The 16,184-nt window shown below is 33.6% G+C and overlaps 3 protein-coding genes across 4 annotated transcripts in view; 2 read left to right on the top strand and 1 right to left on the bottom strand.

Annotated features, from left to right (window-relative positions):
- Positions 1–6,953, top strand: part of LOC100744435 — a 68,087-nt gene extending 61,134 nt beyond the window's left edge. Inside the window, exons 5-10 of the mRNA XM_012394183.3 lie at positions 5–138; positions 1,218–1,368; positions 2,084–2,415; positions 2,864–3,082; positions 3,200–3,302; positions 3,414–6,953. Of these exons, the coding sequence (XP_012249606.1) occupies positions 5–138; positions 1,218–1,368; positions 2,084–2,415; positions 2,864–3,082; positions 3,200–3,302; positions 3,414–5,953 (3,479 nt within the window). The 3' untranslated portion in view covers positions 5,954–6,953. The remainder of the gene's footprint in view (positions 1–4; positions 139–1,217; positions 1,369–2,083; positions 2,416–2,863; positions 3,083–3,199; positions 3,303–3,413) is intronic.
- Positions 6,954–9,359: 2,406 nt separating this feature from the next.
- Positions 9,360–13,714, bottom strand: LOC100744314 (ATP-dependent RNA helicase DHX30). 2 transcript variants are annotated; one of them, XM_012394293.3, is made up of 13 exons: positions 13,555–13,714; positions 13,356–13,482; positions 13,226–13,273; positions 13,018–13,078; positions 12,517–12,902; positions 12,256–12,440; positions 11,204–12,187; positions 10,783–11,124; positions 10,412–10,662; positions 10,136–10,340; positions 9,867–10,056; positions 9,717–9,802; positions 9,360–9,647 (listed from the first exon to the last, which is right to left on the bottom strand). In XM_012394293.3, the coding sequence occupies exons 1-13, from the start codon at positions 13,602–13,604 to the stop codon at positions 9,431–9,433; spliced, it is 3,132 nt and encodes a 1,043-aa protein (XP_012249716.1). In that variant the 5' UTR covers positions 13,605–13,714; the 3' UTR covers positions 9,360–9,430. The 2 variants fall into 2 exon arrangements, with proteins under 2 accessions (XP_012249716.1, XP_024228304.1); XM_024372536.2 differs by lacking the exon at positions 13,555–13,714 and having other exon boundaries at positions 13,018–13,119; positions 13,226–13,422.
- Positions 13,715–13,967: 253 nt separating this feature from the next.
- Positions 13,968–15,972, top strand: LOC100744675 (dolichyl-diphosphooligosaccharide--protein glycosyltransferase subunit 1). The gene has a single exon (XM_003485712.4). It carries the CDS (start codon positions 14,098–14,100, stop codon positions 15,922–15,924), a length of 1,827 nt encoding a protein of 608 aa, XP_003485760.1. The 5' UTR covers positions 13,968–14,097; the 3' UTR covers positions 15,925–15,972.
- Positions 15,973–16,184: the final 212 nt, after the last annotated feature.

The raw sequence follows: 16,184 nt of genomic DNA, 5'->3' as shown, positions 1-16,184 counted from the left end.
AAAGGTGTGAGCACGCCAGTGTGTGGTATAACCGGAGCTCAGCAATTAGGACGCGCAGGATGGTCAGAATTGAGAAACCTTTCGGACACCGAGCCACCCTTCAGGCTGTTTCGTGACGAAGGAAGAACGTTCCTCCAGGTTAGTTGTATAAAATAAGTCATTACACTGTCAGCAGGCGATATCATTTAAAGGTGCAAAATTACACAGAATACGCCTAATAGCCGGAAATACGTAAAATATCACGGCTCGTCATGATATTTAGCGAATGAAACAAGTCTCTATGTAGTTACACCACTTGTAGAAATTATGTAATACGATGAATATTTTGGCTTAAAGAAAGAAAATGATTGAAATATATCGAGCGAAAATTGAAGATGTCAGAGTATTCTTTTGCTTTGCTGTTAAAAATTGTAACGTGTAGCCTATGTTGGATATTTTATATATTTTTATACGTTACACGTGTTCTTTGCATTTTTGTAGCTTTTGTAATTCCAATGCGTAGAACACCTAAACATTTTACAATTTTAAGAGAATTACACTGACGAAACATTAGCTTTTACGACACTGATAATATCGAAAGCCTTAAGGAAGACTGAAGAATAATTTTTAACGTAAAGATTAGAGTATCCTGTTTTAAATACTCGACGATCAACGTTCCTTTTTGTCGCGTTGTGATGCAAAAAGTGCATTTTTATATACAGCAGCTTTTTAGTAGTAGCGAGCTTTCGCGATTGAATGAAATACAGCTGCGCACACCCAAGTGCCGCAATTTTGCGACCTACCGGTTAATGAACGTCCCTCGGTCTGTCCGAGACAAATGAACGAAGAACAGGCGTCCAGTGTTTCTTCTGGAAACTTGTAAAACCTTTGATGTAAGGTTAATAAGGAACTTGGAAGGCAGCCGCTCACAGAAACGTTCCACGGCGGAATGTGAACGTGACGTTAAAATTTCATGCACCGGAGAAACCGAAGACGTGGACAACGATATATACGGTACTGTTAGGTGAAATTCGTGCACTTTCCGTTCAATTCTTCCTCATAAAAATATAAACGGGACAAAAAGAGAAAAATTTGCTTCGATGTATTTCCTTATTCATCTATTGCTTGTCCTTTTGCGTGTTGCTTCTTCTTCTTAAAAAAAAAAAAAAAGAATTTCCTCTGGCATTGAACTCCTCTGCTTTTAACAGGATAATTTAATTCGAACGATTTTGTTTCAGTGGATAGGTGAAACGGGACTAAGAGCGGCAGCTGAGGGTCGAGTAGTGACGGCCAAACTCGTCTGCAGAGACGCCTCGCCGAAGTCGAAGCTTCCCAGCGTCTTCACCCCGTGCGTGGCTTTCAGGGTCGCTGGTTCACCGTCTAAAAGTAGTCGGTATTCAACATATCCCGTGATCGAACGAAAATAAATTCTTTCATAAAAATGGAAATTTCAATTGCGGGACGTAGAAACGCGGAGAAAATAATGATTTCTGCTTTGATATAGCACGCAATTGTTCTCTTTACCTAAGTTATCGTCCACGATCAATAGCCTAATAATTAATATTTCAATCGTACGTTACATATTATTTTATAATATTATTCTATATTAAATATTACAATAAATATCGTTTTAATATTATTTATAACATTTGATTACAAACGACTAATACGGTGAACTCGTAGAACCGTTCTCTACGATTTCGATGATTTCTGAATATGTTATAAAAATCAACATTTTGAACAACTTTCTCCTATACATACGACCTTCGGTTTCGCTTGGTTTCCGAGATATTTGCAAAAATCTGTCGATACCACTGTAGCGCATTTCTGGTTATAGTTTGTAGAGGCGTACACGTTGTAAACGTCCCGTACGCAACGTGCATATGCGAGGCTACAAGAAACATCTTATATATTATGTCTTTATATTATATATTATATATTATATATATCGTATAATATATAACTCGATTAGAAGTGAATATCATCAATGTATTAGGTTTGGAGAGATTCTACGAGTTCACCAGCGATATAATCGTAAATATTAAAAAGAAATCTATCACGGTACATTCTAAAACTGTGCTCCTTTCTTTTTGTCTCTCTGCAGATGTTCGAGAAGTGATGTTCTCTTCGACGACACAACTCTCACAAGGTCTTTCCGCCACGGAATACACGGCCATCGGTCTTTCGTCCGTGATTCTTGCCTTGATCTACGTTGCGAGCGTGTCCTTGTATCTTCATAGCAAAAAGACTAGGAGGAAAATCGTCGAGGAGCCGGAAATAAGCTTGACTCCTGGCCGAGAAGTTAGTGGATTGGTGAAGAGCAATCCTTTGCTCGCTGCTTCGAGACACTTCGAGAGCGATACGAACAGCGGCTTAACGGAGAGTGATCTTGGCGATGATCTGCCACCGAGCGACGGTGAACAGGGATTTGAAAATGTTGGTGAAGCTACCTTTAAAGTATTCTATCTGAAAATCGCAAGAGAAAAACATCGTAAACACATTTCTTGATTTCCTAATTTCAATATCGTTTCTTGATTAAGCAGAAGGGTTTTAATAATGACATAGTTGAAAATAACGACAACTTGTTGAACGCAGGGATCTTTCAAATAGCTTTCAAATAATTGGCGAATCGACGACGTGTTATACGGTTATGAAAACAAAGAATACCTTGAAGAGAATGGTAAAAACACGTGTTTATCTCCAAACCCACATAAAAGACAATTTTGATAACATAGAATTGATATACCAAATATCTTATAACTGTTTCCTTGCAAAAAGATAGGAAATGTGACTTAACGTGTTCTTCTCCTGCAGTCTTAATTTTTATTTTAAATCAATTCAAAGAAGCTTTGGAGCGTGAAAATCATCTTCTATGTACAAACAGATTACTTCGGCTATTGTTCATCCCCATTGCATTTACATGGAACAATCTGAGGGTTGCTTTGGAACTGGATCGATTCTAGGTGAAAGACTGCCAGAAGAGGATGTACGAGTCGTGGAAACCGCGGATAATCCGCATCAACAGGATGTGCCGGTGTTGCCCGGGGCTCAGAGAAGAAAACTGTACTTCAACCCCGCTTATTTCGACAGACAATTGTTGCTTGTAAGCTTTCCCATAACTTCTGTAGATACGAGATGAAATAGATTCTCTGGTGAAAAACTGATTTCCTATATTTTGATAACTGCGAGATAATTTAAAGACAGCCGGGCATCTTTCTAGGCGCCCCCTCCAGCAGCCATCGAGTTCCTTCTCAAAATTCGGGAAGTTATCTCTATCGCGAAGCACAAAATGGCTGCAAAGAGATTCGTCCCTACTCTCGTCGGTTAGTTGACAGTTTCTTTTTCTCTATTTTAACTTAACGATCAGGGAAGGTGACAGGAAACGATTCTCAAGTAATTCAAAATATCCAATATTTCTTCTATCCACGATTCAGGTATACCGGAAGAAGAAATGAACACGGAGCACTGCGACACCACGAAAAATCAGCAACAATCAGCTTCGAATTCGGCTCAGAGTTCTATTACGAAGTCACGGAAGTCTCAACGATGCACCGGATGCCCAGGTTGCACAAACTCGTTCAGGGACACGCCTGCGCTTCCGGAACCTGATCAAACGAATCCAGGTGAGAGTAAAGTTCGCGCATGGTTAGAGGACGTTAGATCAACGCCTCAACGACGTTGGCGAGACGCGGAGGAAGCTCGGAAAGCGCTTCAGGAAAATACTAAAACCTTCAACAAGAATTTGGAGTATTTAAAAGAGCTGGCCAAACGAGAATTCGACACGGACGTGAAAGGTTTAACAGGAAAACTCCTTTCTTCGTGGAAGGATAATCCACCGATGCTGAAAACGTTTCAAAACGTCGCAAGAAGCGAAATCCTGGAGACAGGCGATCGGCATAGCGTTTCAAAACGTTCGACCAAGTCGATGTTCGAGGAATCGAACTATTATTCGTCGAGGAACAAGGATTGTTCGGTCAGTAATGGCAACGATGTCATTAATGCCAGAGTAAGGAATGCCATCGAAAATTCGTTCATTAAACAGATGGAAGAGAACGCAACGTTGGAGGAAGAGACGGTGGAGAAAACAGAAGCTGAAGAGGAGAGAATCGTAGTCCCTAAGGACGAAGATAATAAAATGGAAGAGAGAATGGCTGTCAAGGAGAGTTCACTTGGAAAACAAGCGAATAAATTCAATGATAATACAAGACGATCGAAAAAGGAACTACCGGATATGATCAATGAGCTTCCAGGTGCTAAAAATACGGCAAAACGTATAATGGATGCCGTGATCCGCGAAATGGTCGATGCAAAGGTACTAGAACATCATTCGAGATCAGGCAACATCACGGATTATGAAGTGGATAGTTTAGAACGGTCGAAATCTAGCAGAAAGTCGTCTACTTCGCCAGAATCGACCGATCAATCGAGTCCAGCATTATCCACCGCTCTGCCAATGGACGAGGAACTGACGATGCAAAACGCTGTGATTAACACTAGGACCGGTGAAATGATGGTACCGAATAAACTGAACAAGGATATCCTCGAAAGAAGCTATTACAATAGCCTGCCCGAGCTAATTTCTTCGCAAAAATCGGAAAGTTACTCGCTTGTTAGCGAAGTGTACGTGAACGACGGTTATGATAGTCCAGCCTGTAGCGACGATTCTGGGCCAGAAATTCAATACGAGCCCGAGAATCCTGGTCATTTAACTATCAAGGTTCAAGATTCCCCGAAGAACTACGTCAAGCAGGATGAATCTGAATACGAGCCAGACACGTTGGATAGGAAACCGATGAAATTGAAGATCAATGACGACGTAAACTACGAAAAGGACGTTCCTGATGAGATCTACGTGGACTCTCTGGAAAGACCTGCTCAAATCCTCCTTAAAAGCAAAGGCAGTTTTCGCGATCAAGACTCGTCGAAAAATGGCTCGTGTTTGCAACGTGGCTACGGTAGCCTTCGAGAAATCTACGAAGCTAGACTGAAGTCGTGTCCCAGAGACTTGTCTAACAGCACCAAATCGCTAAATGGCCATTTGGATGACTCTATGTCCTGGAAGAAGTGTAAGTATTTAACGCCAGAGACCAGACAGTTGAAGAGGCAACGACAACCGAGCAACCAACCTGACGTGGTACCGTTACCACCTATGGAGGACATCTATCAGCATCCGAAACCTCCGCGCCGTGTGAAGGACGCGAAATTACCATCAAACTCTCTGTCAAAAAACTGCTGGGACAGGAGTCCTGCCGAAGCGGGTGACCCTACGACCAGCAACGGTGCTCCTGTCCCGCTTGAACACACCCACGTAGGGACCACTGATTGTTCTTATTCCTGCAAGTTTCAATTGCCCGAGGAATCGATGACAAGGTGCAAACACCAATTGGAAGACCAAATCAGAGACAATTGCACGCGAGGCAAGTCAAAGTCCAACGTTTCTGCATCATGGAGCAATCCTCGTAGTCATAAAGATAAAAAGAAGTTGTTCGATCAGTATTGTAAACAGGATAACCAGAGGAGAAACAGCGAACCTCAAACTTACAAAAAGCATCTGACAAAACCTTCCAGAAACTGCGAATCGACCAGCAATTCCACGAGTCATTTATCCGGTTATCAGCAGCCACGAATGAAAGTAGAAGATAGCGGATACTTAAGCAGCACAGACAGCAATGGCTCGCACAAACAGCTACTGAAACACGAGGTGAGCAGCGTTTCGGAAACCGACGAGACAGAATCCGTATGTGACGGTGCGAGCGAAAGCGGCGCCGAAAGCGTTGGAACAGACAGTGTCTTCTTTGGAAATTTCCGCAGACTCTCAGGCGTGGAAATTGGAACGAAGCACACGTACCTTCAACCGTTTTGTACCAGGAATGAGAACGGTGTTTTAGAAAGGGCAAACTTTAGCACCAGCGATAGCGAGACTGAGAGTTTCATCACGGTTCTTCCGCCGTGTGGAACTAGAGAGCCAATGTAATCGTAAAGCTGTTTGATGAGTAAAGTTGTATTGTTTTTCTGTTATTTCGATATCGTGTAGCAAAGAATTGATTAGCATAAATTGTAGTATAATTATTGTACCTGTTTAGAGGTTGCAATTGATGATTGTGATGGTAATTATAGAATTTTTTACGTCTTGCTTTTTTTTTCTTTTTCAAAGACTATATAGTAAAATGAATGAAATGACTTGGATATACAGTACTAAATACACTCAGAATGAGTAAAAATCAAAATTAAATTGCCATCTATCTACGTGGATAGATATTTTCACAATAGTGGCAATTCACAAACATTCTCACAAAAGACATAATTAGTATTGTTTAATAACGCGTTTAAGGGCCAGTACTTTCATGTTTCTATTACTTCTGCACATTACATTGTATCTTTTACAGACAGTCCTAGATTTTAAGTAGAAACATAAGTAGAAGTTTCTTGAATGTATAGAATTATCTTTTACTGATTTTTTACTATTTTTGTTTAATGAACTGGTTTTCTTAATCTAAGGATAACTATGCGTAAATTCCTTTTTACTTAATTGATAAAACGTGACAGACGCGTTTGAAAGTTCTCTGAACGGGTAAATGTACAGTTTAATTACTGATATTAAGTCTGAGTAAATCTGAAAGTAAACTACTTCGCATTTACTAGTTTACCGACTCTTGATATACTTATATCATATGTTATGAAAAGGGTTACTAAATTTAAGGGAAGATTTATTTAATCGTATCCCTTATATTCTACCAAGAAGGATATATATATATATATATATATATGTCGGAGATGAAAGGACAACGGAGCCTTCCCTTTGGAACTTTAGGAAAATCCCTTAACACTGGAATCTAGATTCTACCACAGCCGTAATTAAGCAATTGTTGTCATTCAATCCGATTGTATTTGTTCGAGACTTGTGATAATGAGCTTGGGCTCGAGGCGACAACCAGTCGCCGAACGTAGCCGCGATCAAGGGATGAACGTTTTGTCTAACAAAGGTATGTAGTAATAGTATAGCTCTCCTTAAAAAGAAATAATTGTAGCGGCACTCGACAGTAAACATTCCAACGGTTTCTGTTCCGTGGCTCGCCACACGCAGACCCTATTCTTCGAGTAAGATGATTATCAAATGTCGATGCATCTTCACAGTACATGTTCAGCTAGCCTGAGGACCCGTTATAAATCTTAAAATTTAGTTAACTAAAGTCCTTCAAACAGGCAAACAGTCTTTGTCCCAACTACGGGAAGATAGGGGAAATTTATTTTTCTCGCGAACGACACTTCCCGCTAGCAACTTTTCCTCGAGGGTGGCTAGCATCCTTCTCTAACCACCAACATGGAAATTGACCAATTAACAGCAACATCAATTTCCCTCACTTTCCGAACGAAGGCATCTCTCCACGAATCCGATGATCTCGTGTCCTTAGACACACCACATCATAGTTTTCCTCTGCAGCATCATCGTGACGGAAATCATCATTCTTCTCGTGAGGTCTCATTAGCGAATCACATAGCGTCTTTACGCTCGGTGAATATTTTATGTTTTAACAAAGAGTTAGTTTAGTAATACTTGTACCGTAGACAAGCAAGTTGAGTACAACTTGGACTTTGGAAGAAAGCGCATTTTGTTGTCCCGTTGACCGCAGATTCGTTATTGAACCTTGGATCATTGTCGTTAGCTTCTCGAGTATCTAATTACCACGGTTACTTGTCAAATTCTGTAATAATCATATTTGCACTAGTAAATATCTCTTTTATCGCATAACAACAACGTCTAATCCAAATGAAGATTCGTTTCACGCCCCTAACCCTAATCATAATGTGAACCCGACATATATATATATAATTCATTTAGAGGAGGAAAAAGGAATTGTGGCCGACGATACGTAGAAATTGCCATCGTAATTTAACTTGATAGTGAAGTGGCCGGAAGTGCAATATTATGTGGTAAAGATATAATAGATAAATAATTAAACAGATTACTGATATTCTTACTAGAATATTGTAATACTACAACTTATAATTGCTAGTCGATGTGATAGTAATTTCCTTACGAAACGGAAAAAAAATTTTTATATCAAATGACATATAAAGAATTGATTACAACACGCACAAGTAGGAAATTATATAAACAACGTAAAAGTTGTTTTGTTTTCACACCACCATGTAGTTATCCAATCTTGAATTTTAATGTTATTAATACACTTGTTATTGTTATCTTTCATGTTAGTCATGAAATAAAAGAGATTATAACGACATTTTATATATTCATCAAAGGAGACCTCGACTACTTACCGATGTTTCACATTTTATTTAATTAATGGTTATCTTATTTAATTTGGTGCTCATTGTTGACTTTATTGTTACAAAATATTACGCTTTGTTTAATAATGGCATTTATCACGAAATATAAAGTTAACTGTATTTGTTATTATCGAAATAGATTTTTACATATTTCCTATTTATGTATTTTATATTTATAGTATGTTACATCCTAATATATATGTACTTTCGTTATTCTATTAATTTATTATAGTCATATATATTTATATTCTAGGATAAAAAATAATTGTTAAACAAATAGAAACAAAACACATAATAATAATTGTTATATGTTAGAGCTTAAAAATATTAATAAGAATCGTCGCGCCTCGCCTCTCGTAATAGAGTAATCTTTTTCATATCAGAAGCGCACGCTTCAATGTACCTGCCAGATGTATATAAAATAGATTTTAATATATTGAATGTCTATAATGTAACAATATAGCAGTGCTATATATAATATATTTTATATTATTATATTATTATAATAGTTATATATATAAAATATTTTTATATATAATATATATATAGCTATTATAATCCATTTATATATATATGGAATGTTTTATTTAACATATAAACGTACTTACACAGACTTACGACTTAATCGATTACATCGAATGTTTTCAATGGCTACTTCTAAACCGAAGCTAAAGCGTTCTCAATAAAACTAAATTGCATACGTAAAAGGCAATTTTCAACGTCAATCGTAATCAGTTTTCTGACTGATATCACAGAAAGATATATGTAGATAAACTAACAATCGGTATAAGCATAATTTATTAGGTTGCTAAAGAATAATATATCGACACGTTTATATGAAATTTTATAAAATACAAATGCTATTGAATTTTTACATAACTATAGATAAATTATTGTACAACGAAGATTATACTGTGATTTACAGAACACACATAGAGAAATTTATATTTATACATGTACAAAAATGTCAGGTTGGGAATGGAACATTAAAGTAAATATCAAAATTATATATTTATATTATATATTCTTATTATCACTATATGTATTTATTTATATTTACATATAAGTAGATAAGTTGTTTTTTTTTTTGCTTCTAAATATTAACATAGAATTAAAGATTCTGTAATACGGTGTCACAAAAATGTTCATTGTTTAAATTTTTCTAATTTTGTATTCTTAAATTTTCGTTTACATCTGATGTATTGTCAATATGTCGTGACGATTCCGTCAATATTTTTGAAATTAAAACCATTAAATTGTCTCTAAATGGTTGAACTAACTCTAGCTTATCTTGGTAACCATTTTTACCTTCATATTTAATTATAAAATGCACGATACCCCACAACATACTTCGAAGTTGTAATAGCATGTCCGCGATTCTGGAAAAAGACAATGTATAAAATAAAAGATAAGTTGGTCATGTAAAAAATATAGATAGAAATACGAACTCGGGTTTACACAACAAATTTAAATTCTTTATGTTATTTATCCTAATACAAATTTGTTCTTCTTCGGTGGAAACATTGTTTTGTATCTGTAAGAAAAATAGCATTTAGCATTGTATAAACATATATTAACGGTTATATTCAAAAACATACCTTTTCACACTCAACATCAGCTTCACTGAATAATAGGACCGATAATGGTGATATCATACTAGTATCAGAAACTACACAAGAATATCTTTTAACAAACTCCATCTTATTGATGTAAGTCAAAAGCTCACTTGGCCATGTTGTTCTATTGTAATTTACACTCCCACTATTAATTTTAACGACTTGGTTAGCCCTAAAAAGCAGAAAACTATATAAATTTTAGCCCTTTCTTGTATATTATAATTATGTGTATTTTTAAAAAATATATTAACTCAGTCATTAATATGTTTGCCTTGTTTGAAAAAGATCCTTTTTTATATCCATAAACATTTCTTTTTATCAAATGATTCGTAGCAGCAAATAAGATCGCTCGAATCAATTCATTATTACAAGAATATGCATTCAAATAATTAAAATCAGATGTCTCTGAAACCATTCCACTGCTCACAAGTTCATTTACATATGTCGAAAACAGCTCTATGAATAAACAATAGTTATTCCTAATATTAAATATTATTTTTCCTCACATACATGTATAACAGACTTACTTTGTGTCACATCAAAGACTTTTTTAAAATCAATTTGATCAGCATCCTGCATGGCAGCAAATAACGAGTTATTATCACTGTACTTCATATGTTGAAAATATTTTAATATACCAATATGATCACTTGTTTCGTGAAATCCCAACGTTTTTTCTTTCAAAACTCTAGAGGGACTTGATATTTCATTTAACGAAAGAGTATGTCCATTAAAAGAAGAAAATGTAGTAATTATTGATAACACAGGATTAAGACACCTAAAAAAATAAACTGAAATATACAACAAGAACTTTTTAAAAATATAAACATAAATATGTAGTATAAAATATATGGAAAAATAAGAATATCTTCTAGCAACAATGTAAATTTTTACATACTGCAAAACGCAGGAAAGTACTGCAGCTTTACTTAAATTCAGTTGCAACGAAATATACGAAACACGTTCGCCCAAACTTGTAAAATTTTCATCCTTATCGAGAAAACCAGAAATTTTCAAATTATTTACAGCAGAAATTATTGAACTAATATTCGGTGGATCAATCATATTATTAAAGAAATCCAATGCTTTCTTATCAGATAATGTTTTACTAATAATAATTGCTTCTTCCAATGGAATTTTTAATACCTCCGGTTTCGGATATAGATCTAATTCATTATATTGTTTTCGAGTAATTAAGTGATAACTTTCACCAGATTTTACACGTCCAGCTCTTCCTTTCCTAAATATTAATAAAAATATATTTTAATCCTTTCTTTCTTTGAAAATAAAATCACAGCGTTGCATAAAATAAAAATTACCTCTGACAAATATTGGCTTGTGATATTAGACTAAAATCTAAACTGAATAGAAGCTTCCGTTTATTCCATCTTACTTCTCTCTTAACAGCAGTATCTATAACATATCTTATATCTTGGATGGTAATACCAGTTTCAGCTATATCTGTAGCTAAAATAATCTTTGTAATATTATCAGGGGCTGGTCTGAAAATCTCTTGCTGGTTATTATTTGAAACTTTAGAATGAAGTGGTAATATTAATAAATTACTAATTTTAGATTGGAGCATGTTATATAACTCCTTAATTTCTTTCCAACCGGGGAGAAAACATAAAATAGCTCCAGGTGGTTTATCTTTAATAATCCATTGTATTAGACGCACTATGTTATTGAAAGGAATTTCTATTTTCATAGGAGTATTCCGATTTGATGAGTTCTCATTTAAAAAATCAATATCATCCAAAAAATGCATTTTTACATCATGTAATTTTCCAGGGACATCAATAACTGTGGTGGAAAAATATTGTTGTAATACATCTGTGTTTATACTTGCAGACATAACTATAAGTTTTACATGTGGATTGTGTTCCAACATATCTTTAAATAACATTAGCAACATATCTGTTTGTAGATTTCTTTCATGAGCTTCATCTATAATTACGTGTGATACTCCTTTTAATGTAGGATTATGTCTTAATTTTTGCAGGAGTATGCCAGCTGTGCAATATAAAATTGAGCCACTTGTTCTTGGCGTTTTATTATCAAAACGAACATGATAACCTATTTTATTGCCTATTTTTTCACCCCTTTCAAACGCAACACGTTCAGTCAAAGAAATAGCCGATATTCTACGAGGTTCTGACACAACTATATTACATTCATGTGTTTTATTTTGTTTTATGTATTTATCCAGTATGAACTGTGGAACTTGGGTACTTTTGCCACAACCAGTGTCTCCTTTAATTATCAAAACCTGGTTATTTTCTAAAGCATTAAGTAATTTTTCCCTGAAAGAAGTTTTTAAGCAATAAATAATTTGATAATAAATGTTATGTATAGATATATAAATACATACTTATAATTAATAATAAGCAAATCTGTTGTATCTCTATATCTTCTTATTTTTACATTCCTTATTGAATGATTACTATGCATTTCAGCAAAATCATCATGTAATGAAAGATTATCTTCCGATTCTTTTTCCGAACTGTCTTCATTAAGTTCAGTAGCACATGGTGTTGTTATTATAGATTTTACTTCCTACAAATAATCATAATAAACAAATTAAGATATTTATAAGTATTAAACAAACACTTCTGTTACTTATAAACCTTACATTATTAAAAGTATCAATCAAAGATTGTATTTTACTTGTGAACTCTGGTGAAAGATTAATATTAACAGATTGTTGAGATTTATAAAGACTGTGTTTACTTTTATTATCATATAATATAGGTTTACAATCTTTAATTTTCCCATTCATATATAGCCAATCTAAACACATTAATGCTGCATCATGTGCAGCTTTCTTTTTGTTTGATGCTATATTGGAAAAGGATGCTTCATAAGGCCATGTGACATCAATGGTACACTTCATTTTCTTAATATTCCCTTTTATTACTGAATATGTATATGATATGCATAACTTATTGAATTCTTTATATACAGCACTATAGATAAGGTTAAGATTTTGCTTAGGATATGGATAAATTTTTTCAAGATCTGAAATTTGAAATGAAAATATTATTGAAACTTAATTTTATATAATATCTGTACAACATACATTTGTACATTATTCATTAATTAAAGGAAATTGATATTATTTTATCATACTTACTTGTTTTCCTAATTGCAAAATCGTTAAAATTCGGTACATTTGTATCTTGCTCTTTCTGTTTCTATTATAATAATTTTGCTGTTAGTATGTTTATATACTACACTGCACTACATTTTTAAGAAAGAAATAGTATGCTACATATTTAATTATACAATTTCTATTTCATATTATGATTACATGTTTCATATTATAATTATGTTATATTTACCTGCATAGACTTATTTACTTCTCTGAGATTATTTTTATCGATATTGGACTTCAATGAAAAAATAATAAAATAAGATTAGATCTGACTGATTTGCATCCCTCGTAAAATCAAATTTTGATTAATTACTTACATTATAAAATGTATCAGATTGGGGTTTAATTTTTGATTCCTTTTTATAACATTGATAAAATGTTTGATAGTTATAAAACTTTCTTAAATGTGATCTATACATTTTGTTTGTACAATAAAATATTAAACTGTTCAACAAAAATATTTTGGATCATTATTTTTATATGCTTGGTTAAAGTCATATATTATAAATTACTTACTGGCTACATAAAGATTTTCTTGAATTAAGCATGATTTCAGATAAAATCATTTTCCTATGTTTAATAACAATTTTTATACAATACTGGTATTTGTGGCAATACAATATAACCTAATATAACAGAATTTAAAAAGTTAAATTCATCATCTAATATACTTATAAGTATATATATTTGTAAGTTACATTTACGATATGATTTCATATATTTCAGTTTTATCTTTTTGTTTTATTAAATAAGTATTTAGGATTTATGTAAATATTTTAAAATATCGTAATTTTGCAATTCATATACAATACAAATTCATTGCTACTCACACTTGAATTATACTTGTAAAAATTCAGGAAACTGTATGAGATATGTATGTATTATAGATATACTTGAAGTATATCGTATAATTCGTATATGAGTTTCGCGTCTACATAATACGTGCTTTTAGATAAACGCCACGTCTATGATGATACCGACTGAAACTCGTTTACCGGTTAGTTAAGAGTGTTAAACGACAATCAACAGTGAGCTGAAAGAAATTCTTACGTGAAAAATATGATTAGTCGTAGTTCAATTATATTGCTATGGAATATTGTGTTACTTTTCGGATTAAATATCCAATCTTTCGCTACTGCCAGCACCATTGATCCCGATTTGAATTTTAAGAACGTGGAAAAACATATTGATCTGCAATCTCAATTAACAAAAATTACAACTAGACTTATATTAGAAAATGGAAGTAAAGATCGACACATGCGAAATTTCCTTTTTTCACTGGAACCTGAACAAAAAAGTAGTCTTAGTTACATAGCAGCTTATAGAGAACCTGTGCGAGTTGAATTAAAGCTAACCAAAGTGAAGGTAAATGCTTATCCAGATGAAACTTTCTATCAAATTGAATTAAAAGACCCATTGTCTCCTGGAAGATCTATGTCTGTTGAAATTGAATGGATATTAGCTCATGAGCTTATACCTCATCCTAAAGAGATCACACAAAAAGAAAAACAATTAGTAAAATATATAGGAAATATTTATCTTTATGCACCATATAGCATAATGAAACAAACAACCACTGTATCTTTACCATCACGTAATATTGAAAGCTACACTAAATTTAAACCTGTTTCGCAGAGTGATTCATTTATCACATATGGTCCATATGAGAAACTTTCTCCATTTTCTTATGAAGAATTAAACATACACTTTGAAAATAACAATAAATTCCTCACAGTTACCAGACTTGAAAGGAATATTGAAATATCACACTGGGGTAATATAGCAGTAGAAGAACATATTGACTTATTACATACTGGAGCATTATTAAAAGGCTCATTTTCGCGATATGAATTTGCCAGAGAACCAAAATCATGGGAAGCTAGTATTCAAAGTTTCGATACCATTTTACCTGCAGCTGCCTCTGATATTTATTATAGAGATGAAATTGGTAACATTTCAACATCACATACTCGTATTAAAAAGGATTCGGTAGAACTAAATCTTCGCCCAAGATTTCCACTGTTTGGTGGTTGGAAAACTAAATATATAGTTGGATATAATGTACCTAGCTATGAGTATTTATTCCATTCTGGAGATCTATATACTTTAGAAATGAGATTGTTGGATCATGTTTTTGATGATATGGTTGTAGATGAATTAATTGTAAAGATTATCTTACCAGAAGGTTCCAAGAATATTGAATTAAGCCTTCCATATTCTGCAACACGTTTGCCAGATTCTCTTTATTACACATACTTAGACACTACTGGTCGTCCAGTAATTTCTGTTACTAAGAAGAATTTAGTTGAGAATCATATTCAGAATTTTAAACTAAAATATACATTTCCACGTATATTGATGTTACAAGAACCATTGCTTGTAGCTGCAGCTTTATATTTACTATTTTTATTAGTAATTACTTATGTAAGACTTGATTTTTCAATTGACAAAGATGAAGTTTCAGAAAGTAAATTAAGAATTGCTGGGCAGTGTGAAAAGATCTTAGCTGCACAAGATCGTAGAGTAACTTCTTACAATGAACTAGATGATCAGTTAGCATATCTTAAAGCCAACAAAGATGCTAATGCATTTCTATCTGTAGTAAAAGGTATTAATCAAGAATATAAGAGTGCAACCAGTTCTATTACTGAAATTGCACAACGCTTGAAAGGAGAATCAGGAGATGTATATGATCGTATTCAAGAATTACAGAAATATGATAGAACTTTAAAAGAACTTTATAATCAACAACAAGCATTGTATGTAGACAAATTAGTACCAGGCAAGATAGGACGTCAACAATTTGTAGAAGCAGAAGCAGCTGTTACAAAGAAAAAAGAAGAATGTGTTGAGAAAATAAACTCTATCATAAAATCACTACAGTAATAACATATTCCTGAATACTTTCAGTTAAAAAAATATTTGAGAACAAGAGACTCAATAAAAATAATTTAAATAATAGGTTATAATAATAAGTTGAAAGAACGTTTCCTTTACAATGAATTAAAATTTGTAATAAAAAAATTGTAATAAACAATTTGTAATAAATATATATTATAAATTATACATTTTATATTTTTATTATCCATTTGGTTGTGATATAATAATGACGCATATTTTAAGTCGCTACTTCGAAGTAGAGAATT

The sequence above is a fragment of the Bombus impatiens genome, unplaced genomic scaffold (assembly GCF_000188095.3).
Source record: "Bombus impatiens unplaced genomic scaffold, BIMP_2.2 scf_0080, whole genome shotgun sequence".
Classification (NCBI taxonomy): Eukaryota; Metazoa; Arthropoda; class Insecta; order Hymenoptera; family Apidae; genus Bombus; species Bombus impatiens.
Note: the sequence above shows the minus strand (reverse complement) of the source record. Positions and strands in the feature narration are given on the sequence as shown.